The sequence below is a fragment of the Eumetopias jubatus genome, unplaced genomic scaffold, assembly GCF_037043125.1.
Source record: "Eumetopias jubatus isolate StellerSeaLion01/CBP00866 unplaced genomic scaffold, mEumJub1_p1.0 scaffold_12, whole genome shotgun sequence".
Taxonomy (NCBI): Eukaryota; Metazoa; Chordata; class Mammalia; order Carnivora; family Otariidae; genus Eumetopias; species Eumetopias jubatus.
In genome coordinates this window covers 71,358,420-71,384,399 of record NW_028274818.1, presented here as the reverse complement: position 1 = coordinate 71,384,399, position 25,980 = coordinate 71,358,420, and the positions used below count along the sequence as shown (strand labels likewise).

The following is a 25,980-nucleotide window of genomic DNA, read 5'->3' as shown; positions in this document are numbered from 1 at the left end:
GGCTCTAATGTCCTCCCATAAATTATCTTTCTGACTCAACTAACCGGTGGGGGTCCTGTGGTTTGCCCCCCAAACCTGAATAGTCCGGACCGCTGGAGCAAGATTTAGGAGTTAGGGAGTGCTGCTAGGGTGACTGGGGGTCCAGGGAGCCCCCCGGGGCCGCAGAAACCTCCGCAAGGCACAGACTCCAACATGCAAACATGTTTATTAGCAAAGGAACACAGGGAGACGGGGCCTGGCTTAGCAGATGGCCCCACTCTCCTGGGCTCTGCAGGGCTCAGGCCAGCTGCAGGAGGGAGGCAGGCCAGAGCAGAGGGAGGAGGAGCGCGGGCCGGCAGGGGGCTGGCCTGGGAACACCGTGGCTGTGAGCCAACAGCATCCGGATCCAGTTGAAATACACACTGACGTTGGTGTAGACACCCGGCCGGTTGGGCCTCCCGCAGCCTGATCCCCAGCTCACGATTCCAACCTGAATCCACAGCCCTTTCTTTTCACAGGCCAGGGGTCCACCTGAGTCACCCTGGGGAGCAGCGCGGGTGAGCCAGGCCTGGGGCGGGGCCTGAGGGGCCAGGGGAGAGGCGGGGACAGCAGGAGGGGCTGTGGAGCTGGGCAGACTGGGTACAAATCCCACCCCCCACCCCGGAAGTGAACAAGCCTCAGTTTCTGCGTCTGCAAAGTGGGGCAATAGTCTCTAACTGCCCCCCCCCCCATTTCCAGGTGAGGATCAAAAGAGGTACAATGAATGCAAAACAATGCTTGTCTCACAGGCTAGATAACTAAGATCTCCTGTTGTTTTCTCATGAATAAATGCTGAGGGTGGGTTGATGGGCATATGGGGGTTGCTCCCAGGTCCAAGGTTGGGAGGGGTGGTGCCCGGTTCCAGCAAGGCCCTTCTTAGGGCAGGGGCACTCACTTTGCAGGCGTCCCGGCTGCCATCCTCGGAGCCAGCACAAATCATGTCATTCAGGTCGTTACTGAGGAAGCTGGGCTGGTGTAACAGGTAGTCACACTGGGAGTTGTTTATGATGGAGACCGGCACTTCATGGAGAATGTAAGGAGGGGGCAGAGCTGCCAGGGGTTGGGGTGACAGAAAGACAATGACTTAGCCCCTCCTCTGCCATCTGGGACAGGGGGTGGGGTCCCTGGGACACCCAAGGTGCCTGGGACATTGCTCTTGATGACTCTTCTGCTCTAGCCCAGCACCCTGCACATTATGGGTGATGAACAACATCACTGAAGGACCCAATGGATGGAGAGCTGAGGCTTGGTTTCTCTCTCTGTAGAATGGGGATGACAGCCCCTGTCTAAGCCAGTGGGGTGGTCCCTTGGCCACAGCATGCATGGGGTGGGGGTGGGGCGAAAACATACTGAGATGGTTTAGGATTAACATACTATATCTGCAAGATTCAGGTTGAAAATGCCCCGGATTTGTTAAAAGATGTGAATCTATACCCCAAAGAAGCTGAACAATCTCCAAGTAGGATAAACACAAGGAGGTCCACACTGAGATATATTTTCATCAAACTCTCAAAAAACAAAGGGAGAATTTTGTAAACAGCAAGAGAGAAGCTTCACATCAAGTGAAAGATCTTTAACAAGATTAACAGCCAAATGCTTTTCAGATACAGGGAGGCCAGGAGGCAAAAGGATGACATATTCCAAGTGCTGAAAGAACAGAAGAGTCAACCGACAATTCTGTATCTTCTGTATTGAGCAAAACTATCCTTCAGAAAGTGAGGGAGAATTTAAGAGATTCTCAGATAAACAGATGCCCAAAGGGTGCCTCCCAAGTAGACCCACCTGACAAGAAATGCAAAAGGGAGATCTTCAGGCTGCAATCAAAGGACACTGTGTCCTTTCATAGAAAGAGAGAGACAACGCTGGTAAAGGAGACCACATGGGTAAACATGAGAACAAGTGTTCTTATAGTTTTCATTTGTCACTTCTTTTTTCCCTTTTATAATTAAAGACACATGCACAAAACAACAATTATATATTTCTGTTAACGGTTGCATGATATGTAAACTTGACAATAAGAGCTTAAAAGGGAGGAATAGAGCTGTACAGGAACAGAATTTTTGTATACTATTGAAGCTAAGTCAGTATTAATTCAAAATAAATTGCTATAGGGGCATCTGGCTGGCTCAGCTGGTAGAGCGTGCGACTCTTGATCTCAGGGTTAGGAGTTCGAGCCCCACGTTGGGTGTAGAGACTACTTAAAAATTTAAAAAAAAGGGCACCTGGGTGGCTCAGTTGGTTGGGCGACTGCCTTTGGCTCGGGTCATGATCCTGGAGTCCTAGGATTGAGTCCCGCATCGGGCTTCCTGCTCAGCGGGGAGTCTGCTTCTCCCTCTGACCCTCCCCCGTCTCATGCTCTCTATCTCATTCTCTCTCTCAAATAATAAAAATCTTTAAAAAAAATTTTAAAAAATCTTGAATACAATAAAGTGAAATAAATTTAAGTTGTTAATTGTAATCCCCAGGGAAACCACTAAGAAAATATACAGAACAGGAAATGGGAAGGGAGTCCACACAGTACACTAATAAAAATCAATGAAACACAAAAGGAGGAAATAAAAAAGATGCAGGATACAGACAGAGATTTTAACAGATACGACAAGATATAGAAAACAAAATAGCGATAGAAGTAAATCCCTGTCAGTAATTTTAATGTAAATGGATTAAACACTGCAAACAAGCAAAGATTAGCAGAATGGATTACAAACACAAGATCCAACTACGTACTGTGTGCAAGACAATCATTTTAGATCCAAAGGCACAGTAAAAGTTTGGGGAAAAAGAGATTCCACACAAATAACTACCAGAGAAGAGCAGAGGTTGCTATTTTAATGTCAGACAAAACAGACTTTCAGTTAAAACTTGTTATGAGAATCAAAAAAGAACAATCCATATTGGTAACAGTGTCAAAATCATTAAGAAGATAGAATAATTACAAACATTGACACACCTACCAAGCCCCAAAATACATGAGGCAAAATTGACAGAACTAGTGGGAGAAACAGTTCTAACCACAGTTCGAGGCTCAAAACCCCACTTTGAATAATGAGTAGAACCACCAGAGAGGAGATCAACAAGAAAATAGGGGACCTAACAGACATACACAGAACGACCTGCCCAGACAATGGCAGAACACACATCCCTCACAGGTGCATGTGGGACACTCTCCAGGACAGACTGTATGTCAGGTCACAAAATAAGCTGCAATAAATTAGAAAAGATTGAAATCATACACAACATTTCTCCAACCACAGGGGACTGAGGCTAGAAGCCAGTAACAGAAGACAAACAAAAATTCATGGATGTGTGGAAATTAAACAACATATTCTTTACCAGTGGATGAAAGAAAAAAAATCACAAGGAAAATGAGAAAACACTTTGAAATGAATGCAGATGAAAATAAGACGCACCAAAACTAATGGGATGCAGCACGGGCAGCCCTCAGAAGGAAACTTACAGCTGGAAATGCCGACATTAACACAGGAGAAAAATCTTAGACCAGTCCTCTGATTTACAGCTTAAGGAAGTAGAAAAAGCAGAGCAGACTGAACTCAATGGTAGAAGATGGAAGGAAATCATAAAGAGAGGAACAGACAGAATCAAGCTATGGGATAGAAGAACAGAGAAAATCAACAAAATCAGAACTTGGTTCTTTGAAAGATCAACATAACTGATGATGACAGTGAGGCCATTACTACTGACCTTACAGAAATAATGATGTCTGTAGGGGAATATGACCAGTTGTACCCCAACAAATTAGATCACAGCAATGAGATGCACAAAATCTCAGAAACATATAAACTACCAAAACTGAATCAGGAAGAAATAGAACATCTGAACAGAGCAGTAAGAGATTGAATGTGTTGTAGGAACCTCCCAACAAAGACAAACCTTGGACCAGATGCCTTCAATGGTGAATTCTAGCAAACATCAGAAGAAATTAACACCAATCCTTCCTGAACTCTTCCAAAAAATACAAGACGAAGGAACACTTCCTAACTCATTCCATGGGACAAGCATTACGGTGACACCAAATCCCAGACAAGGACATCACAAGAAAAAGAAACAATAGACCAATATCCTTCATGAATATATATGCAAAAATCCTCAACAAAATGCTAGCAAACTGAATCCAACAGCATATTAAAAGAACTGTACATCATGACCAAGTGAGATTTATCCCGTGAATGAAAGGGTGGTTCCATATATGAAAATCAATCAATATAATGTACTGCATACATTAATAAAATGAAGGGGAAAAACGCACAGTCAACTTAGTTGATGCAGGCAAAGCAGTTGGCAAAATCCAAAAGTCCTTCATCATAAAAACACTCTATAAACTAGGAATAGAAGAAAATTCCTCAACCTGATAAAGAATATATGTAAAAAACTCACAGCTAACATCATACTGAATGGTGAAAGACTGAAAGCTTTCCCCCTAAGATCAGGAACAAGACAGTGATGCCAGTTTTTGCCATTTCTATTTAACATTTTACTGGAAGTTCTAGTCAGGGCAGTTAGCCAAGAAAAAGAAACAAAACACATCAAAATTGGAAAGGAAGAGGTAAAACTATCTCTATTCATGGATGATATGGTCTTATACATAGAAAATCATCAAGCATACACAAAAGAGGGTGCCTGGGTGGCTCAGCGACTGCCTTCGGCTCAGGTCATGATCCTGGAGTCCCGGGATTGAGTCCCGCATCGGGCTCCCTGATGAGCAGGGAGTATGCCTCTCCCCCTGACCCTCCCCCCTCTCATGCTCTCTCTATCTCATTCTCTCTCTCAAATAAATAAATAAAATATTTAAAAAAATACACAAAAGAGAATTACAGTTAATAAGTGAAGTCAGCAAAATTGTAGGGTCCAAGATCAAAACACAAGAGTCTGTTATACTACCAATGAACAATTCTAAAAGGAAATTTAATAAGAAATTTCATTTACAAAGCATCAAAAATAATAGTTAGGAATAAATTTAATTCAGGAGATGAAAGACTTACACACAAAAAGACTACAAAACATTGCTGAAAGAAATTGAAGACCTAGGGCACCTGGGTGGCTCAACCGGTTGAGCATCTGACTCTGGATTTCAGCTTGGGTCATGATCTCAGGGTCATGAGATCTAGCCCCGCATCAGGTCTTGCACTCCGCATGGAGTCTGCTTGGGATTCTCTCTCTCCTTCTCCCTCTGCCTCTCCCCCAGCTTGCACGCTCTCTAAAAAAAAAGAAGAAATTTTTTTTAAAGATTTTATTTATTTATTTGAGAGAGAGAGAGAGCACGAGCAGGGGGGAGGGGAAGAGGGAGAAGCAGGCTCCCCACTGAGCAGGGAGCCCCACGTGGGGCTCCATCCCAGGACCCTGGGATCATGACCTAAGCTGAAGGCAGACACTTAGCTGAATGAGCCACCCAGGAGCCCCAGGAGAAGAAATTAAAGACCCAAACAAATGGAAATATATCCCATGTTCATGGATTGGAGACATAATGAAGATGGCACTACTCCCCAAAGCAATCTACAAATTCAATGCAATCCTTCTCCAAATCCCCAATGCTCATTTTAGCAGAAATTGACAAGTTGACCCTCAAATTCATATGGAATACCAAGAGACCCCAAATAACCAAAACAATATTGAACAAGTAGAACAAAGTTAGAAGATTCACACTCCCTGATTTCAAAACATATTATAAAGTTATAAGAATCAAACAATGAGGTCCTGGCATAAGATGAACATACAGAACAAAGGAGTACAATTGAGAGTCTAGAAATAAACCCACACATCTGTGGTCAAACAATAAGGGTGCCAAGACAATTCAAGGTGGGGAGGAGACTCTCTCTCTCTCTTTTTTTTAATTTATTTATTTGACAGAGAGAGAGAGCAAACAAAGTGGGGAGGAGGAGAGGGAGAAGTGGGCTCCCCGATGAGCAGGGATCCTGATGCGGGGCTCCATCCAGGAAGCTGGGATCACAACCCAAGCCAAAGGCAGACGCTTACCTGAATGAGCCACCAGGTGCCCAAGAGGAGTCTCTTTAACAAATGGTGCTGGGACAACTGGGATATCTACGTGCAAAAGAATGAAACTGGACCCCTACCTCATACCATATACAAAAATCAACTCAAAATGGGTCAGAGACATAAATGTAAGAGCTAAAACTATAAAACCCTTCAAGAAAACATGGAAGTACATCTTCATGACTTAGAATTTGGTGATAGGTTCTTAGATATAACATCAAAAGCACAAGCAACAAAAGAAAAAATAAATGATTTAAACATCAAAATTAAAAAATTTGTTTTGCATCAAAAGACACTATCAAGGAAGTGCAAAGAAATCTGCAGAATGGGAGAAAATATTTGCAAATCATATGTCTGATGAGGGTTTAGTATCCAGAACATATAAAGAACTATTACAACTCTACAACAAGGGTGCCTGGGTGGCTCAGTCAGTTGAGCGTCTGCCTTCAGCTCAGGTCATGATCCCAGGGTCCTGGGATTGAGTCCCACATCGGACTCCTTGCTCAGCAGGGAGCCTGCTTCTCCCTCTCTCTCTGCTGCTCCCCCTGCTTGTGCTCTCTCTCTGTCAAATAAATAAATAAAATCTTTAATAATTAAAAAAAATTAGGGGGCGCCTGGGTGGCTCAGTCATTGAGCATCTGCCTTTGGCTCAGGTCATGATCCCGGGGTCGTGGGATCGAGCCTCACATCGGGCTCCATGCTCGGCGGGAAGCCTGCTTCTCCCTCTCCCACTCCTCCTGCTTGTGTTCTTGCTCTCACTATCTCTCTGTCAAATACATAAATAAAATCTTTAAAAAAATAACAAAATTTGACGACTCAACAACAAAGACAACTCAATTTAAAAATGGGTAAAGGCCTTGAATAGGCGTTTCTCCAAGAAAGATCTACAAACAGCCAACAACACATGAAAAGATGCTCAATATTCCCGGTCATTTTAAGAAAATGCAAATCAAAACCCCAATGAGACGTCACTTCACATCCACTAGGATGGAGGAAAAAAAACAAGTGTTGAGGAGAATGGGGAGAAATTATAACCCTCATTCATTGTTGAGGGGAATGTAAAATGGTGCGGCTGTTGTGGAACACTGTTTCTTGGTTCCTCAAAAAGTTAAACACGGAATTACCACGTGGTTCAGCAACTGTGTGCCTAAATATATACACAAAAGATTTGAAAAGAGATGTTCAAACAAAAATTTGTATGTTAATGTTTATAGCAGCTCTATTCACAATACCCAAAAGGCAGAAACACAAATGTCCACCAATGGAAGAATGCCTAAAGAAATTGTGGTATAGCCATACAATGAGATATTATTCGGCCATAAAAAGGAAGAAGATTCTGACACATACTATAACATAGATGAATCATGAAAACCTTACGCTAAGTGCAAGAAGCCAAACACAAAAGGTCCAATAGTGTATGAACCCATTTACAGGAAATACCCAGAATACGTAAATCCATAAAGACAAGAAGCTTGTTAGTGGTTGCCAAAGGCTGGAAGGAGAGGGTAAGGAGTGACTGCTTAATGATTGCAGGATTTCCTTGGGAAGCGATGACAATGTTTGGAACTTGATAGAGTTGATGGTTATACACTGTGAATGAGCTAAATTAAATGCCACAGAATTATACACTTTAAAATGGTGAATTTTATGTTTTGTGAGTTAAATCTGAATTAAAAAACCCCAAAACACCTGGGACCTTTCTGACAAGTCTAACCCCAAAACTTCCACACTGCTGCAGTCTGGGGGGTGCAGGCCTGGGCCCAGCTGGGCTCCCTCTCACCGCGGCTCCTGGCTCACAGTCTCCGGAAGGGAGAGGGAAGCGGCTGTGAGGACAGAAGTCTGTCCCTTCCGAGGCGGAGCAGGAGCAGACAGCAGGTGAAGAGACAGTGCTGAGCGGCCCCAGCTGCACACAGACCCAGGTGCGGATGCAACAGATGGTGGAGCGTGAGGCCCCCCTCCCTGCCCCCAGCCTCACCCTGATCTTCTTGGATGTCCCCCCAGCCGGTCACCCAGCAGTTGGTCCGGTTCTGGAACTCGGAAGAAGAGGTCAGAACACAGATGGGCTGGATGTACTTATTGTAGGTGACAGAGGAGGACAGCTTCAGCAGGGCGATGTCCTTGAGTGAAGTCCCACTAAACTGGGGATATATAATAATATCCTTCACCCTGTAACGATGGTAGAAGGTCCACAGTTTCCAGGAACTTGGCCTAGAAGACAGCTCACCGATCTGAGCTGTCCATTTCGAGGGATCACTGTGCCTGGCAAGGGAGGAGAGAACAGGGAGGAATCCTTAGAGAAGGGAGGCCCCCCTAAGCACACCTGGGGCCGAGTCCCCGAGGTGGGAATGCTGCGGGTGCTACTAGGGCTCATCCTGGACACCATTACAGTTCCTTTCACGGGCCAAAACCTCCAGTGTAGAAATGATAACGCCCAAAGAAGGTGGACCAAAGTCCTAGACTCTGGGGATGTGGGGGTGCGGCAGCAGGGTGCCTCCCCCTGGGGCCTGATCTGGCCAGTCACTCAGCCAGCCTGTCACCTCCCACAGCTGTCCTAAAAAAACAATGAACAGATGCACAGGACCAGAGCAGGTGGAAAACTCCACCACCACCTTCGCCACTGCCCAGGCTCTGTGCCCCGCACTTCCCCACCTCCTTCCACCCCCTAGTACGCCTCCACCTGGACGTGGGATGAGGAAGGAGACGCCTGGTGCTGCCATTTGGGGAGAAAAGAAGACAGAAAAGAACACGACACAAAAGGGCGCGCGAATGTTCTGAGGAATGTTCTCGAAGAAAGGGAACAAGGTTTTTCTCACGTGTCTGCAGCCGGGCCTGGGGCTCAGGAAAACACGAGGGTTGCATCCGCACCCGGAGGGCGCTCAGGACCCGGACAGCCCCCTCAACCCCCTTTCCCCCACCCCGTCCCCTGGTGTGGGGGCCGTCCGCCCCCAGACTCACTTTTCGAAGCAGTGCGCGGCCGTGAGCACCCAGCGGCGGTTCAGCAGGCTCGCTCCGCAGCGGTGGCGTTTACCCCTGCGCAGGCTGACCTGCCACGGCCAGCGCCCCAGCTCCGAGTCCTTTCCGCCCACCACGCGCGGCTCGATTTTGTGGCGGCCGCAGGGCCCTGGGGCGGACAGACGGACACGCGGCTGAGCGGCAGGACCCCGCCCTCCTGCGCGAAGGGAAGGGGCTCCCCTTCGGGAACCCGGAAGGGCGCGCGTCGGGGGTCGCGCCGCAGGGGGGACCAGGGGACCCCGGAACCCTCCCCACGTGGTCCGCGGGCGCCCGCCCCTCCCCCCAGGGGCCCGGCAGTTACATGTGAGCAACGACGAGTTCTCGAAACCTGGGCGGAGGAGAGGAGACGATGAGGCGCCCTCTACGCTGCGGCTCAGGGGCCCCGCGGGGGGAAGCGCGCGTCCTGGGCGCCTTACCTGCAAACAGCTGGTCCTGATCCTGAAACTCTGGGGGGGGCGGGGGGGGCGGGTGAGCTCCGCCCGGTCTGCGCGCGCCCCAGCCGCCCCCCCAGCAGCCCGACGCCGGCCGGCGGCCCCCGCCTGAGCTCACCCTGCCTCCCGAGCTCCACTCGCACCAGCAGCTGCACCAGCAGCAGCGCCCCGACGCGCGCGCCCATGGCCTCGTCTCCAGCCGCTTGGCGCCCCCTTTGCTTCCGCCCGCTCGAGGGCCCGGACAGGGCGCCTCCTGGGGGAGAGGGAGTGCCCGCCACGCCGGCCCACACCTTCTCCCCCCGCCCCCCCGCCCCCCCACCCCCCACCCCCCCACCCCCCCACCCCCCCACCCCCCCACCCCGGGCTGGACCTCTCCGGGGGCGGCGGGGGGCGGCGGGGGGCGGTGGGGGAGGGTCCCTTCATCGGGGAACGTCGGACCTCACGGCGCCGCCGGCTTGGAGCTTCGACTGGGGCGGGGTCCCCCAACCCCACCGTGCGCCCACACGGTCCTGCTTGTCGGCGACCCTGGGGTCCTGGCCGCCCCCGCCCCGTTGCCCCCATTGCCCCCCGTTCCTCCACGCACCGCCTCGTCCGGGAAGGGCCAAGGCTGGCCCACAGCCGGGACTCCCGTGAGAACACATTAACACGGCCTCCTTGAGCGCCCGTCGGGGGCCTGGCAGGATCGGGCTGAGCCAAGAAAAGAAGATGCCTTTCTTTTTTTCTTGAGGAAATGATGGTCTCGGGTCTTGTCCCTCCCTGAGCCCACAGCCAGGCTAGTCGCCGTCAACCCAGGCTGTCGCCTGGTGGCAGGCCCCAGGCCTCCTCATCCTCCTCCAATTTAAATTTTGGAGGTTGAAACTGCCTTTTGCAAACTTTCTTTCTTGCCTGGGGTCCTTGGGGGGAAAAATGGCCTAAATGAGAGAGACGTCACGAGGTTATTCATCCCAGCGTCCCTGTGACCAGAGATGCTCTCAATGGGGCTTCTGGAAGGGCCGTGCCTTGTTGGTGCCCCTGTCTGTGTCCTGCGCACTGCCAAGGGATTTGGTGGGATTCACAAAGTCATGAGTTTGGCAGCATTGGCTTCTGGGGTCCGTCCAGGCAGGGGGGCCAGTCTGGATAGGCAGGGGTGTCCACTCTGTGGGAGCCCTGGGTCTTGGGCCTAGCCCAAGTTCAGCTGGGCCTGGTGGTGAGTGGCCAAGGGGTCAGGCGCTGGAGACAGGAGCAGGCAGAGCCAGCACCCCTCCCTGTAGGACCAGGAGGAGAGCTCCATGTGGTGCCCTCGGCCAGGCACATCGAGGGCGTCGCTAGTGAGAGACTCTGGGTGGTGGGTGACCTCGGAACCTTCTCCAGGGATTGAAGCTGGCCTGTCACCTCACCCCGTCGACTTTGCACACTGGTGTGGTCCCCACCAAGTCACCTGCAGAGTGAGGGGCGGTGGGCATGGGCTCAGCCAGGTGGACTCAGGGACAGAACAGGTCCCTGTGGGAGGACATGGCTGGGTAGGGCCTGGGTCCCCAGGCACAGCAAGGGAGCAAGATTTTCGCTAACATGCTCCCCCTCTGTGGCCTTTGGCACCACAGCACTCGTAACTGGCCAGTCTCCTGTGAGCTCCCTACAGCTGGGGCCCAGTGTGGCACATTGCCCAAGTCGGGTGCCCCCAACACCCTGCTGGTGCTGCACAGAGAGCCCAGAGGATCGCTCCAGCCGCAGGTCCAAGCTCCCCCAGCCCTCAACAGCCCCTCTGACCACCTCCCCCCAAATCCTGTCCCCTCCCCAGCTGTCTTTTCCTAGTGAACTCCAAGCTTGCTCCAGCCTGGGGTGGCCTGTCCCTGCAGACTCCTCTCCCGGATGGTCACATGGCAGGCTTCTTGGTGGTGTTCAGATCTTGGTGTTAAAGTCACCCCTCAGCCAAGTTTCTCTGCTCCCTTCCCATCTGCAGTGAGCTCCACGCCCCCCTCCCGCCCCCCGACTGTCTGTCTCACTGTCCCCCTGTATTTTCTTCCTAGAAGTTAGCAATATGCAAAATGACATTTGGGCACATGTGCATCTTGCTGTTGGCCTCCAGGGCCCATGTGTGACAGGCTAGGTGTATGTGGAACTGAAGAGTTGATGGAGAGCCAAGGAAGGGAGGGGTGGAAGGAGAACAGGTAGAAAAGGAAGGATGCGGATTGGCAGAGCATCTCCCAGGAAGGGCTCTGGCTCGCCAGGTCCCTGTTGTTGCCGCCCGAGAGGGCTTCCAGGTCTCCTGGCCTGGGAGGAGTGGCATGGAGGAGCACGGGGTGGGGGGCGGTCGTCAGTGGCCCAGGCGTGGCCCTGACCATGCGCTGCATCAGGTGTCCCCTCCATGCTCCTTGGGGATCGCGAGGCAGGGTGTGCAAGGCTCAGGGAGGTCCCGGAGACCCCTCCGGGTAGGCGAGGGAGCAGCACATCCTCCTCTCCCTCCCCCATGCATGCTGCCACACTCGCTGCCACCCCCCCGAGGTGCCCGTAAGGGAAGCACCCGGAGAAGATGAGCAGCAGCTGTGGTTGGACCTGCACGAGGGGCTCGCACTCCTCCCTGGTGTGCCCGGCTGGCACGTGCTGGATACGGGTAGTGTCTGGGGCCTCGGGGCTGTGGTGACGGCAGCCATGACCCTGATGGTCAGCCCGTAGCTGTGGGCGCCAGATGATCCGGCTCAGGCTCCTCTCCCCCCAACCCCCGGGCGGGCAGTGCAGGGGGCCTGCTCTAACACCCGGGGCTCGGGGCTCGGGCTGTCCTTCACCACAGCCCCCCATCCTACGTGCACAGCTGCTCCCCGTCCCAGAGAGGTCCAGGGCTGGCTCTCTGGCCATCGGGAGACAGCCCTGACAAGGACACGCAGGCCCTGTGCATACAGAGAGGGCTCCGGAGAGGGGTGCAGGGTTCTGATGGGCTCTGCAGCAGGGACAGGGGACGCTGTGCAGAAAGCACTGGAGGGGTAGGTGGGGGCTGCTGAGGGTGAAGGGTTCTTGGCATGCTGCCCTGGGGGGGGCCACTGAAGGGTGTGACCACGCGGCTCACCTGCAGGCAGGAGAGCCAGGCATGGGCCAGGGTGGGCGCTGTCCCAGAACGGAGGCTGAGGCTCCCACCAGAACGGGCTCAGCCTGCGCTCCTATCCTCCCATCTCCTGCCCCGGATGTAAACAACCCCGCCGCCCCGCCCCTGCCCGAGGTCCCAGCCCTGTGCCCTGTCCTCCCGCTGCTGCTGCCGGCTCACACATCTCCAGTGGGTCCCAGGCTCCCCTGGAGAGGCAGGCTGGGGAAAGAGGGAGCGAGGGGGACAGCAAGCATAGCCTGGCTCTGAGCCTTCGAGGCTCACGCCTGGGGTGGATGGATTCGCCCCCAGCCCTGCCCTGACCCCAAGACGTGTTGCTCTGCCACCCACTGAGCCTAGGGACAGGGCGGCTGGAGCGAGTGGGCTCGGCAAGCCCTAGAGCTTGACACCCTCAGCCTCGGTTTCCCTGTCTGAAAAACTGGAAATAATAGTACCGTGCGCCTCTCAGGGCTGCTGTGAGCATCCAGGGGCACCTTGGGGAGAAAGCTCCCGCAAATGGGCGATGTCTTCCCGGACCCTCTCTGGGGCCTGGAGGCACAGAGAGGAATGTCCTTCCACCAGCCAGCTTGTGTTTATTGCCTCTCAGATAAAACAGGACTGCAAAGGCACCAGCCCAGCACGGGGGCCTGGAAACCCCAGTTCCAAGAGTCCCCCAAGCCCCCAGAGGAATCCCCGAACATGCGTGCACCCTGGGACTCAGACTTGGATGATGGGTGAGGAGCAGGAGAACCAGGCTCTGTCCCCAGGGGTTCCCAGGCTGGCAGGGAAGGTGAGGGCAGCTTAAGGCCTATGGGGGACACGAGAAAGGTGGGGCTGGGCCAAAGGCCGTGGGGTCTGAAGTGGGGGAATGGGGGAGGGGAGGGGCCAGAGAAGGTCCCAGAGGGTGGAGGCTGGGGAGAGTGGTGGAAGGCAGCCATCGGGGTGGGGGGTGGGGTTGGGCAGGGGTCTCCTGCCAGACGCTGACAGACAGCAGAGAAAAGGCCTCAGTTTACATTGCAGAAGCCAAGTCCGCAGGGCTGTCTGCCTGGTTAGGCAAGCCCCAGGGACGCAAGCGTGTCGCCCAGCAGCCCCAGAACCAACAGCATGGTGGGGACAAAGAGCCCAGCAAGGTGTGGAGAGGAGTTTTCCATGTCTAGGTCGGAGCTCTGCATGGTGCTGGCAATCCACGTGGTGTACATGCTGACGTTGATGTAGACTCCCGGCTTTTTGGGGAGGCCACAGGCAGACCCCCAGCTCACGATGCCTGCCTGGGTCCAGACTCCATCAAGGTTGCAAACCAGCGGGCCCCCGGAGTCACCCTAGGGAGAAAGGAGGAGTCTGGAAGCGTAGGGCACACGAGGGGAAAGGAAGTTCCCAGGGGTCTCCCCAGGCCCACCAACCTCCCTTCAACACGGCTAGCTAGGTCTAGTGGACGGAGGATCGGTGGGTTGGATGTTTCTGGAAGGCAATGGAGGTCTGGGAATTCAGGGCAAAATCTCTGGCAGATGGGAGAAGCAGTGCCAGGGGAATGAATGCTGTGTTCTCTAAATACGACCGTGCGTGTCAGAGTAGGGGCTCAGGGGGGCATTTCTGTGTTGCTAATAATGCTGTTTGCTTCATTTTGGATGAAAAAGTCTGCGATAAAACAATACTAAGAGGGCACGTGAGATAAAGCGTGTTTTGCTTGTAAAAGCAGACAAAGAAAGAAGACACCAACCCAGCCCAGAAGTGACCAGCTCCTCAGGACAGTCTGCTCAGAGGCCCTGAGGTTCTTTTTGGGAAAGAAAAAAAGGACATTTCTGGCCCCCAAAGAAAAGCTTTAGGGATGGGGATATGGTCACAGTTTGCTTAAGCACTTTTGAAGTTTTTCACATTCTGATAATATTGATATGATACATTTAAAAGGAGGCAGGGCGCGAGAATATGCTTTTCTATTTGAATTGACCGGTATTTAAAGCAACGTTGCCCTCCTCCACCCTGGGGGGGGGCAGGGGTGCTGGGGAGTGGGAGATCCCGCTTCCATCCCCCACTGGGATTGCTTGCTCACCCCGCAGGCATCTTTCTGGCCACTCTCGAAGCCAGCACAGAGCATATCCTCGAGGATGATGGGCAGCTCGATGGGCACGTTGGAGTTCTCGTGGTAGTAGGCGTCACAGGTCTGGGCGTCAATGAGGGGCAGCTGCAGCTCCTTCAGGGTGAAGGGCGGGGGCAGTGCTGGGGTGGGGAGCAGAACGGTGCTCAGACGGCAGGCGGCCACCTGCTGGCCCTCCGCCCGCCCGTCCCTGCGCTCCCGCGCTCAGCCGGACTGCTGACAAGAAGCCGTTCCTTGTCATTTCTGCATGCCACTCCTCCGCTTCTTGAGGATCTGAGGATCCAGGGCCTGCGTTGAGCCCAGGGCGGGGGGCGGGGGGGGGGGGCCCGAGGTGAGCCTGTGTTGAATATTCAAAACCCGAGGAAGAGCTGCCCCCTTCCTCCATCTGGCAGGGCATGCGCGGAGATGTGGAGCTCCCCTCGGGCGTGGCTGCCCTCCCAGGCCCGGGGCGGGGGGGTGGCAGGGGACACACAGAGACACACGGGGGAGAGGCTGTGTGAAAATGGAGGCAGGCTGGGGCTCGCAGCCACCAGCCGAGGGACTGCTACCAGGTGCCACCTGACGCTCGAAGGAGCAGGAGGATCCTGGCCCGGCCAACACCTCGACTTCAGACTCGTACCGTCCTCAACTGTGAGAGCCTCCATTTCTACAGTTTGAAGTCCCCAGGCCTGTGCCTGTTTGTCGTGGAGGCCCGGGGGCCCCCGATGCCGGGCGGTCGTCCTGTGTTCCCAGACCTCACTCCTGCCCCGCCCTGTGGGAAGAGGCTGCAATGCCTCATCCTCCGCACGAGGTTAGCACTGGAGTCTCTGCTCGTCACAGGGGGAAGCCACAGCCCAGCGAGGCTGGTGGGGGTCACCCAGCCCACATGGAGGCCAGGCAGTCAGGCCCTGGCTCCTGTGCCACGAGGGCAGGGGTGACGTGTGGCAAATCCTCCAGCCAGATAAGGGCCGCCAGCACTGGCGCGTCGGAAGGGTCTGGGACCCAGGCTGGGCCAGCATTCCAGAGCCCTCAGGTGGGGCTAGCGTTCCTCCTTGGGGTACTGCATGCTGGGAGGGCAGAGTGGGGAGCCCGAGCGAGGGTCTGGGGTGGCAGTATTTCTGTGGCTCCCCTCTGCTGTGCCCTCATCAGTGTGTGCAGGCTTCACATCCACCCTTTATGAGTGTGGTGGCAGGTGCCGGAGGAGAGAGGGCCCTAGGGAGGCCTTAACAGCCCTGGTCCCCCCCTCCCCCCTCCCCTCCCCCCCTCCCCCGCATGGGTGTCCTTACGTTGATTCAAGTCGACATTCCCCCAGCCGGTGACCCAGCACCAGGTGCCTTGACCCAGGGGGTCTCCAGGTTTGGGGAGGCAGACTGGAAGGATGAGGTCACTGAAGGTGACAGGGGAGGCCAGCTGCACCAGGGCAATGTCCCCTCTGTTGCTCTCCTCCGAGTACTCTGGGTGGGTGATGAACTGGGCCACGGCTTGGAGCTCCTGGGGCTCCCCAGCCTGGGGGTAGGAGGAGAGGGAGCCCAGCAGCACGACGTAGGCAGATAGGGGCTGCTTCCTGGAGGTGGGAGAGTCCAGGGGTCAGGAGACCCAGGGTCTCATGGGTGGGGGCCAGGGGCCATCTTGATTTGAGGGTCCTAACATTATAGACGGACAACTTTGCAAGCAGAGCACGTGCCAGAAACGAAAAGGACCTTGTTTATTCCTCAAGACACCCCTACATGGACCCCACCGCCCTGTCTGGTGAGTGTGAACCAGGCTTGAGAGGCAGTCACTGCCGCCCAGCTGCTGAGCAGTGGACTGGAGGCCTCATCTTCTCAAGAGATCCCCATAGGGGAGCCTTTGGTCTCTGGGAAATGAATCACTTCTTGGGAGGTGGCCCATGGGAGTGGATAAGTGACTGGTGGATAAGTGACACCCCAGGAGCATATTTCCCCCATCTAATGCCAGATGCACCGAAGGCTGTAGTTTAAATGGGGAAGGGAGGGTGTTGGGGGGGTGAAGGGCCGGTCCTGGCTACCCCCTGCTCCCACCTGTGCCCTCGGAAGATACTCACTGGTCGAAGCAGTGGGCTGCAGTCAGCACCCAGTCCTCAGCGATCAGGGAACCCCCACACACGTGCTGTCCATATTCCCTCAGGCTGACCTGCCACGGCCACTGGCCCAGCTTGGCATTCTGCCCCGACATGATACGGCCTGACACACGTGGGCGTCCACACACTGCAGGGGGAGCCCATGGGCCGGCTAGGCGTGGTCCCGTCTAGCTCCCCGGCCCCACAGAACGACCCTCCTAATCCCTGGGGCTCACAGGTTGGCACCTGGTCCCTCCTCGGGCTCTACAAGGTGGAATTCCTTGTGATGTAGGACCTTCCGCTCGAGGAAAGGACTTGGCCCTGGCGGGGGCGGGGCGCGTTGCACAGCAGCTGAGTTGGGGGAAGTGGGAGCTGGGGGCCTGGGTGGTTATTGCAGGCTCGGTGGGAAGAGGGGAGTTGTGAGCCGCTGGTCCAATGCTCCTGCCTGCCGCACAGTGCGTGCCACATCATCTGCGCTTGGCCGGTGGAGGCGGTGAAGGTGCGGAGGTCTGGGGGGTCCGAAGGAGAGCCCCTCCCGACCTCTGGGTTCCTTAGAGGACCTGCCCGGGCACAGGGCATAAGGGGCAGGGAAGGCATTACACAGGCCTCTTAATCTGCCCCCAACACTCAGGCACTCTCCTGCAGTGCCTGTCCCCCCCCGCCCCGCCCCCGTATCTGTCCTACCTGAATCCAGGCTTATGGCAAAGGCATTGGGCGGGGAGAAGTTGGCTGGGAGAGCGGGGGTGCTCTCCTGGAGGGCCATGGGGAGGAGGGAGAGCAGGATGGCAGTAAGGGCCAGCTCCATGGTGTGCTCCAGCCACCACTTCCGGGGGCAGAGTCCTCAGACACTGAGGAGCAGAAGGATTGCCGTTTAGCCCAAGTGCTGGCCTTGCCCCAAGGTGGGGCTGACACTCGAGACTCGGCTCCCACACTGCTCCTGGGCCCAGGGTCCTCGGCCCTCTCCATGTCTTCGGCAAGACCCTCAGGACCTTCCCTCCCCTGCCCTGGTTCCAGCATCATAGCACCCACGCCCCCCACCACATCTGGGGCACTTACTGTGTGCTGGCCCTGTGTCAACCGTACCCCGGCCTCCTGGCTATTAGGATCCCCATCTTACAGTAGAGGAAGTGAGACTCCCATGGTTGAAGGACTTGCCCGAGGCCCGACAGGTGACAAAGATATTTCTACTTTGTGCTCTGTGTCATAGTGCCTGGTGCACCAGGCAGGGGGTGGGGGGATGGGGACTGCCGCCCTAGGACACACTCCACTCTGCTCCCTCAGCTGTTTGTTTTCACCCTGGAGCTCGGAAGGGCCTAAGGTGGGGCCCAGATGCCCAGAGAGTGAGAAGGGACCCATTATTCAAGGAGGTGGAACACCTGGACAGCCACTGCCCTGCGCCGGCCTTACCTCCATGGAGCTGTGTGGCCAAGAAAGCAGAGCTGAGCAGCCTGGGCACTGGGGGGAGGAGGGATGCAGGACACTTTTCCTGATTCCTAAGTTTTATCCATTTCTCAAGTACCCATCCTTTCTGATGCCCCAGTCAACCTAGCCTACAGGCCGCTCCCCCTCCAAAGGGCTCATTACCCCTGGGGGGCATGGTGGATCTCTGAGCAGCCCCAAATACTTGATTTACGTCAAAATCATGTTCAGTGAATACTCTTGGTGTTACTGCTTTTTCCACCTACCAGATCTCTTGATTTCTGAGAAAAATGTGAATTTATTTAGAACTTTGTTTTGTTTTGTTTTATTTCAAAGCTCTGTTGTTGGCATAATCTTTTCAGAGGCTTGTAACTTGTGTCAATGTAAAATATCCCTGTATTTCATTCTTTTTTTTTTAAGATTTTATTTTATTTTTTGACAGAGAGAGATACAGCGAGAGAGGGAACATAAGCAGGGGGAGTGCGAGAGGGAGAAGCAGGCTTCCCGTGGAGCAGGGAGCCCGATGCGGGGCTTGATCCCAGGACCCTGAGATCATGACCTGAGCCGAAGGCAGACACCCAGCGACTGAGTCACCCAGGTGCCCCTCCCTGTATTTCATTCTTAAGACTCCTAGCCCTGGGGCACCTGGGTGGCTCAGTCAGTTAGGTGTCCAACTCTTGATTTTGGCTCAGGTCATGATCTCAGGGTTGTAGGATCGTGCCCTGGGTCAGGCTTCATGCTGAGCATGGAACTTGCTTGAAATTCTCTCTCTCCCTTTCCCTCAGCCCCTCCCCCCACTTACTCTCATGCTCAAATAAATAATTAAATAAAATCTTTTTTTTTTATTTATTTATTCATGAGAGACAGAGAGAGAGAGAAGCAGAGGGAGGAGCAGGCTCCCCACTGAGCAGGGAGCCCGATGTGGGACTCGATCCCAGGACTCTGGGATCATGACCTGAGCCGAAGGCAGACGCTTAACCATCTGAGCCACCCAGGCACCCAATAATTAAATAAAATCTTAAAAAAAAAAAAGAGGGCACCTGGGTGGCTCAGTCGGTTGAGCAGTCTTGATTTCAGTTCAGGTCATGATCTTGAGGTCATGGAATTGAGCTCTGCATTGGGCTCTGCCCTCAGTACAGACCCTCTCTCCCTCTACTCCTTCCCCTGATCTCTCTCACTCTCTCTCCCTGAAGTAAAGAAACAAGATAATGCACAGCCTTGTGCTGCGGTCAGAGTATGTGTGCCCCCCACCCTTCCACAAGTTCATATGTTGAAATCTGTATGTTAAAGCCCAGGGTGTTGTGTTCAGAGATGGGGCCTTTGGGAGGTGATGCGGTCAGGAGGGTGGAGTCCTCATGAATGGGATCAGTGCCCTCATAACAGAGACCCAGAAAGCTCCTTCACCCCTTCTGCCATGGGAGGGCACAGTGAGGAGGCAGCGGCTGTGAACCAGGAAGCAGGCTCACCAGACACCTTGACTTCAGACTTCCAGACCAGGAAGCATGAGAAAGAAATGCTTATCTGTAAGCCATCCAACCACTTTATGGTATTTTGTGATAGCAGCCCAAGTGGATGAGGTCACCCAGCAAAGCATTTGACTCAGAAGGGATGTCACATTCCTCTTCCTCCGTGTGGGCTCACTCCATCCCTTGTTTCTGCTGAGCTTGTGTTAGGAACGTACAGAGCAGAGGAGAGACTGCTCCCCCTGCAGCCTTCCAAGCTAGGCCAGTTCACACTGCTGGGAACACACGGCCTAGCTGACGGTCTGCTGAGTTGCCGGCCCACCCAGAGCCCTGCTTCGCCTTTGTTCTCAACCCTTGATTTTATTTTACTTAAAACACATTTTGCTATGGAAAAATTTAAGTATACACAGATTAGAGGAGAACAGGAAACACTTATGTCTGTCACCCAGCTTAGAGGACTCTCAGTGTGGAACCGACCTCGTGTGTCCCTCCCTGTCGGCACTATTTTCTTTCATGCAATCTTTGTAAATTTTTGCTCTAAGTTCTGAACACGTTTCTCTACTTTATCTTCCAATGTGCCAGTTCATCCTTTAGCTACATCCATTTTACCATTCAGCCCTTGCCTCAAACGATTTCTCTGAGCAGCATCTTCAATCCTTTCTTGTTCTCTGATCGCTCTTTTCCTGGGCAATTCTTGTTTCGTGTTTACAAACACCCTAGAGGAGCTTTCTGAGGATAGCAGCTAGGCTCCTCCAAGTTGTCTACTGTTCCATGTAATCTCTTGGTTTTCCTTGAAGACACTTCACCTTATTCAAATAGATCGTCCTGGTGCACGTATGGATTTCCCAGGATTGTCCTTGGTTTGTTGTGCAGTAATAACAGTAAGAGGGCAGCGAACAGGCCCCATGACACTCCCACGCTGCACGGGCCAGAGAAAGGACTGGCCGGCCCTCCGCCAGCTACTAGGAAATCACTTCTGAGCCTTCCGAATGTCTTGCTTGACCTGAAGCCTTGTGCCCCTGCACTTAGTTAATGCTAACAGCACCACTGCGGGCCGCGCCCAGGGCCGCACCGCATCCTCGGGACTTCCAGAGGCATGGAAGTCTGCGCACTAAGCCTCGGCACCGGGCCTCCGAGCTTACCCGACACGGAAGCCGTTAATAAAACCTCACTCACCGGGGCTCAGGTGAGCGTCCCCAGCTGGCAGAGCTCAAGAGTGTTGTCACCCGTCACTGCTGGGAGAACGGAGCTCTGCCCGTCTGACTCCCCTGTGAAGGGAAGCTAGAAGCTTCCACCCGGTCTCGCCTGGCCTCTGTACCTTTGGCGTTGGCTGATGCTCCCAGTACCACTGCAGCGAGCCCCAGCCACGAGTGTAACAGCTTCGAGTTCTGGGAGACCTAGGCAATCACGACTCTGAGGGCGGCCTGTGGACCCCAGTTCAGTTGTCCTGGAGCTTGGTGACTGTGGTGCCCTGCACCCCCGCCCACGGAAAAGGAAAGCTGCCTGTGGGCTCTGTGCAGTCGGGTGCGGCCGGCTGCGAGCAGCAGGCAAACGGCGAGGCGAAGAGCCCCCCGGGTGGTCAAAATCGGGCCATCTTCCCTGGCTCCTGTCAATGACCATCGCCTTGAGCGGCAGCCCCCAACGGCCGCTCAAGGAGGCGGTGTTAACGTGTTCTCACGGGAGTCTCGGCTGTGGGCCAGCCTTGGCCCTTCCCGGACGAGGCGGTGCGTGGAGGAACGGGGGGCAATGGGGGCAACGGGGCGGGGGCGGCCAGGACCCCAGGGTCGCCGACAAGCAGGACCGTGTGGGCGCACGGTGGGGTTGGGGGACCCCGCCCCAGTCGAAGCTCCAAGCCGGCGGCGCCGTGAGGTCCGACTTTCGCCCCGACGGGACCCGCACCCGAAGAGGTCCAGCCCGGGGTGGGGAGGGCGGGGGGAGAAGGTGTGGGCCGGCGTGCCGGGCGCTCCCTCTCCCCCAGGGGGCGCCCCGGCCGGGCCCCCGAGCGGGCGGAAGCAGAGGGGGCGCCAAGCGGCGGGAGACGAGGCCATGGGCGCGCGCGTCGGGGCGCTGCTGCTGGCGCAGCTGCTGGTGCGAGTGGAGCTCGGGAGGCAGGGTGAGCTCAGGCGGGGGCCGCCGGCCGGCGTCGGGCTGCTGGGGGGGCGGCTGGGGCGCGCGCAGACCGGGCGGAGCTCACCCGCCCGCCCGCCCGCCCCCCCTCCCCCAGAGTTTCAGGATCAGGACCAGCTGTTTGCAGGTAAGGCGCCCAGGACGCGCGCTTCCCCCCGCGGGGCCCCTGAGCCGCAGCGTAGAGGGCGCCTCATCTTCTCCTCTCCTCCGCCCAGGTTTCGAGAACTCGTCGTTGCTCACGTGTAACTGCCGGGCCCCTGGGGGGAGGGGCGGGCGCCCGCGGACCACGTGGGGAGGGTTCCGGGGTCCCCTGGTCCCCCTGCGGCACGACCCCCGACGCGCGCCCTTCCGGGTTCCCGAAGGGGAGCCCCTTCCCTTCGCGCAGGAGGGCGGGGTCCTGCCGCTCAGCCGCGTGTCCGTCTGTCCGTCCCAGGGCCCTGTGGCCAACGAACCGTTTCAACGCGCGTGGTGGGCGGAAAGGACTCGGAGCTGGGGCGCTGGCCGTGGCAGGGCAGCCTGCGCTTATGGGGCTCCCACCACTGCGGAGCGAGCCTGCTGAACCGCCGCTGGGTGCTCACGGCCGCGCACTGCTTCGAAAAGTGAGTCTGGGGGCGGGCGGCCCACTGATTGGCCGGCCAGGTCTTGTGCGCCCTCCGGGTTCAGATTCTCCTGAGCCCCAGGCCCGGCTGCAGCCATGTGAGGAAAACCTCGTTCCCCTTCTTCTAGAACGTTCTTCAGAACATTCGCACGCACTTTTGTGTCGTGTTCTTTTCTGTCTTCTTTTCTCCCCAAATGGCAGCACCAGGCATCTCCTTCCTCATCCCACGTCCGGGGGGAGGCGTACCAGGGGGTGGAAGGAGGTGGGGAAGTGCTGGACACAGAGCCTGGCCTGTGGTGAAGGTGGTGGTGGAGTTTTCCACCTGCTCTGGTCCTGTGTATCTGTTCATTGTTTTTTTAGGACAGCTGTGGGAGGTGACAGGCTGGCTGAGTGGCCAGATTAGGCTCCACGGGGAGGCACCCTGCTGCCCCCAGTCCCCAAGCCCTCAGGTGTGCTCCGGCCTGGTCTCCTCTAAAGACCCCTGCCTGCTCTGTCGTCCCTGTCAGGCACAGTGATCCGTTCGAGTGGTCGGTCCAGTTCGGGGAGCTGTCTGCCTCGCCGTCTCTGTGGAATCTGCAGGCCTACTACAACCGGTACAGTGTGGAGGAGATCATTTTGAGCCCCATGTACCTGGGGGCTTCATCCTATGACATCGCCCTGCTGAAGCTGTCCTCCTCTGTCACCTACAATAAGTACATCCAGCCCATCTGTGTTCTGACCTCCTCTTCCGAGTTCCAGAACCGGACCAACTGCTGGGTGACCGGCTGGGGGGACATCCAAGAAGATCAGGGTGAGGCTGGGGGCGGGGGGGGGGGCCTCACGCTCCACCATCTGTTGCATCCGCACCTGGGTCTGTGTGCAGCTGGGGCCGCTCAGCACTGTCTCCTCACCTGCTGTCTGCTCCTGCCCCCCCTCCGGAAGGGACAGACTTCTGTCCTCACAGCCGCTTCCCTCTCCCTTCCGGAGACTGTGAGCCAGGAGCTGCAGTGAGAGGGAGCCCAGCTGGGCCTGGGCCTGCACCCCCCAGACTGCAGCGGTCCTGGGGTTGGGCCTCAGAAGGCCTTGGGCCAAGCCTTCTTTCCACCTCAGCACGGGTGCTCACCCAGCCCCCAGCCATCCCGACCCTGGCTCTCCCACACCTTCTCCGTCTACCTGCCTTGGCTTCCTTGCCTGGAGCACTGAGCCCATTACTCGGTCCTGGCAATTTCAAGCCATCCATAATCCTTGGCTCCCCAGCCTGCTCTCTGGGGGTCCTTGGGCCAGCATGAAGTGCCACCTGCATATCTCTCGCCATGAATTCCCTGAAACTGCTGGGCACAGCCTCCCTGGAGGTGCCGTGGGCCTGGACTGCCCCATACACTGCTCCCTGGCCCGGCCCACTCCTGCAGCACCCCTTCCCACAGCAGCAACAGCAGGGAAAGGTCCCAGCGTGTGTGCTCTGTGGCTGGCGCTGTTCTGGGCTCTCGAGACTGAGGAATGAGCAGTGTGAAGGCTCTCTTCCTTCTGGACCTTACCTATGAATGAGGGTGGGAACATTTTTATACTGGCTTTATAGATGAGAAAAGTGAGAGAGGCGGAGAAATTGCCGGAAGGCCCCTGAAAGAGTCAGTGGAGAGGCCAGGGCTCATTGGCTGAGAGGGTAAGGTGTCGTTAAGGTCACACATCTGGAATTGGCGGGGGGCGGGGGGGAGAGAAATCAACACTAAATCAACACTAGCCCTGCCTTCCTCTAGAGTTGGGGTCTTTTCCGTTTCCTGCAAGGGGCTGGATAAAGTGTCCCTACCACAGAACTCTCCTGGCCCAAAGGGCCGAATGGGTGTGAGCCAAGGGGCCCAGTCAGCAAACACCCTGACCCCCGGCCGACAGGTAGTCCCGTCCAGCCCCAGGCTCCCCCTCATTCTGGCAGGTAGAAGGTGACTTCTGGACCCTACCATCTTGCGGGTGTAAAGCTTAGCTCGGCCACGTGCTGGCTCGGAGACCTGGGGCAAGGCATCTAGCAGCGCTGTGCCTCGGCCGCCTCGTGTGTAGCTGGGGGCCATGATCGCTCCCACCTGCTAGGCCGGCTTGGAGGTTTGAAGCGGTTCATGCGGGAGGGTGGAGAGTGCGGGGCTGACTGCAGGCTCTACCCACACGGCGGCTCTGGGTGTTAGCCTTGTGGCCGGCCCCTGGCTCAGCTACGGCTTGGGCCGAGCCTGAGGAATTGGACGGATTTGGGTTCACAGCAGGTTCGGGCACTTCCCTGGTGCTCTGCGGGGGGCCGGGGGGCGGTGAGACGGGAAGGACAGTCCTCCCCCGAATCTTTCCTTACCTGAAAGAGGGTCATGGTGGCGCTGTGTCCTCCGAAGGCCCTGGAGCCCTGAGAGCTCATCCTGCTGCTCTGGAAGCCCCTGGCTGGGTGAGGAGAGGAAAGCCGCGGGCTGCCCCAGCTGCTCAGGCCCCTGAGCCTCCCGCGGCTCGGCTGTGCGGGCCCTGCCCCCTGGGCCTCTGCGCGGGCTGCTGGCTGGCTCTGGAGGGCTGCCCTCTGCCTGCTGGGGGCTGGGGTGGGGGCAACGCCAGATCTCAGGAACGGGCTCTGGCAGCGCGCCGTCACCCACAGTGTGCTGGGTGCTGGCCCCAGGGACCCTCTCCCCCAGCTCGTAGCCTGTGCTGTTCCTCCCGACCAGATGACAGAGGAGAGGCTCAGGGGGCCATCTTTCTCTGCCCCCCCCCGCAGTGCTGCCATCCCCCTACATCCTCCAGGAAGTGCAGGTCGGCATCATAAACACTGCCATCTGTAACTACCTCTACACACAGCCTACTTTCCGCCTTGACATCTGGGGAGACATGATTTGTGCCGGCCATGTCCAAGGTGGCAAGGACGCCTGCTTTGTGAGTGTCCCTCCCCAGCCCAACCAGGGGCTTCTGGGGCCTGGCAGCCCCCCACCCCAGCCCCAGACCTGAGAGTCACCTGTATCCCTGCCCCTCATTTGGTCCTTGTGTCCACCCCAGAGGGTAGACACTATTGCCCCACTTTGCAGACGCAGAAACTGAGGCTTGTTCACTTCCGGGGTGGGGGGTGGGATTTGCACCCAGTCTGCCCAGCTCCACAGCCCCTCCTGCTGTCCCCGCCTCTCCCCTGGCCCCTCGGGCCCCGCCCCAGGCCTGGCTCACCCGCGCTGCTCCCCAGGGTGACTCAGGTGGACCCCTGGCCTGTGAAAAGAAAGGGCTGTGGATTCAGGTTGGAATCGTGAGCTGGGGATCAGGCTGCGGGAGGCCCAACCGGCCGGGTGTCTACACCAACGTCAGTAGGCACTTCAACTGGATCCGGATGCTGTTGGCTCACAGCCACGGTGTTCCCAGGCCAGCCCCCTGCCGGCCCGCGCTCCTCCTCCCTCTGCTCTGGCCTGCCTCCCTCCTGCAGCTGGCCTGAGCCCTGCAGAGCCCAGGAGAGTGGGGCCATCTGCTAAGCCAGGCCCCGTCTCCCTGTGTTCCTTTGCTAATAAACATGTTTGCATGTTGGTGTCTGTGCCTTGCGGAGGTTTCTGCGGCCCCGGGGGGCTCCCTGGACCCCCAGTCACCCCAGCAGCACTCCCTAACTCCTAAGTCTTGCTCCAGCAGTCTGGACTATTCAGGTTTGGGGGGCAAACCACAGGACCCCCACCGGTTAGTTGAGTCAGAAAGATAATTTATGGGAGGACATTAGTAGCCCCTGGGGAGATGAACG

At 56.1% G+C, this 25,980-nt stretch overlaps 2 protein-coding genes and 1 pseudogene across 3 annotated transcripts; 1 reads left to right on the top strand and 2 right to left on the bottom strand.

The window, feature by feature from the left end:
- Window positions 1–277: 277 nt before the first annotated feature.
- Window positions 278–9,670, bottom strand: LOC114204271 (testisin-like). Its single transcript, XM_088017054.1, has 7 exons — window positions 9,589–9,670; window positions 9,456–9,485; window positions 9,341–9,367; window positions 8,983–9,148; window positions 8,003–8,286; window positions 914–1,068; window positions 278–520 (listed from the first exon to the last, which is right to left on the bottom strand). Exons 1-7 carry the CDS (start codon window positions 9,653–9,655, stop codon window positions 278–280), a joined length of 972 nt encoding a protein of 323 aa, XP_087873180.1. The 5' UTR covers window positions 9,656–9,670.
- A 3,901-nt stretch (window positions 9,671–13,571) lies between these two features.
- On the bottom strand, window positions 13,572–17,475 carry LOC114215661 (serine protease 33-like). The gene is made up of 5 exons (XM_088017279.1): window positions 17,355–17,475; window positions 16,656–16,818; window positions 15,880–16,157; window positions 14,570–14,736; window positions 13,572–13,841 (listed from the first exon to the last, which is right to left on the bottom strand). Exons 1-5 carry the CDS (start codon window positions 17,473–17,475, stop codon window positions 13,572–13,574), a joined length of 999 nt encoding a protein of 332 aa, XP_087873405.1.
- Window positions 17,476–21,593: 4,118 nt separating this feature from the next.
- LOC114215683 (testisin-like) lies at window positions 21,594–25,590 on the top strand (annotated as a pseudogene). Its single transcript, XR_015766534.1, has 6 exons — window positions 21,594–21,665; window positions 21,777–21,806; window positions 21,895–21,921; window positions 22,113–22,278; window positions 22,784–23,067; window positions 24,991–25,590. The product of XR_015766534.1 is annotated as a testisin-like (transcript).
- Window positions 25,591–25,980: the final 390 nt, after the last annotated feature.

What these genes read in the sequence shown, in the direction of transcription:
- LOC114204271 (XM_088017054.1), bottom strand. Translation starts at nt 9,655, where the DNA reads ATGGGCGCGCGCGTCGGGGCGCTGCTGCTGGTGCAGCTGCTGGTGCGA. An exon ending in TCAGGACCAGCTGTTTGCAG is followed by an intron (nt 9,368 to 9,455) that starts GTAAGGCGCCCA and finishes TCCTCCGCCCAG; the next exon opens with GTTTCGAGAACTCGTCGTTG. An exon ending in GAACTCGTCGTTGCTCACAT is followed by an intron (nt 9,149 to 9,340) that starts GTAACTGCCGGG and finishes TGTCCGCCCCAG; the next exon opens with GGCCCTGCGGCCGCCACAAA.
- LOC114215661 (XM_088017279.1), bottom strand. Translation starts at nt 17,475, where the DNA reads ATGGAGCTGGCCCTTACTGCCATCCTGCTCTCCCTCCTCCCCATGGCC. An exon ending in TGCCATAAGCCTGGATTCAG is followed by an intron (nt 16,819 to 17,354) that starts GTAGGACAGATA and finishes CTCCCCCTGCAG; the next exon opens with TGTGTGGACGCCCACGTGTG. An exon ending in GCCAGAAAGATGCCTGCGGG is followed by an intron (nt 13,842 to 14,569) that starts GTGAGCAAGCAA and finishes CTTTCTCCCTAG; the next exon opens with GGTGACTCCGGGGGCCCGCT.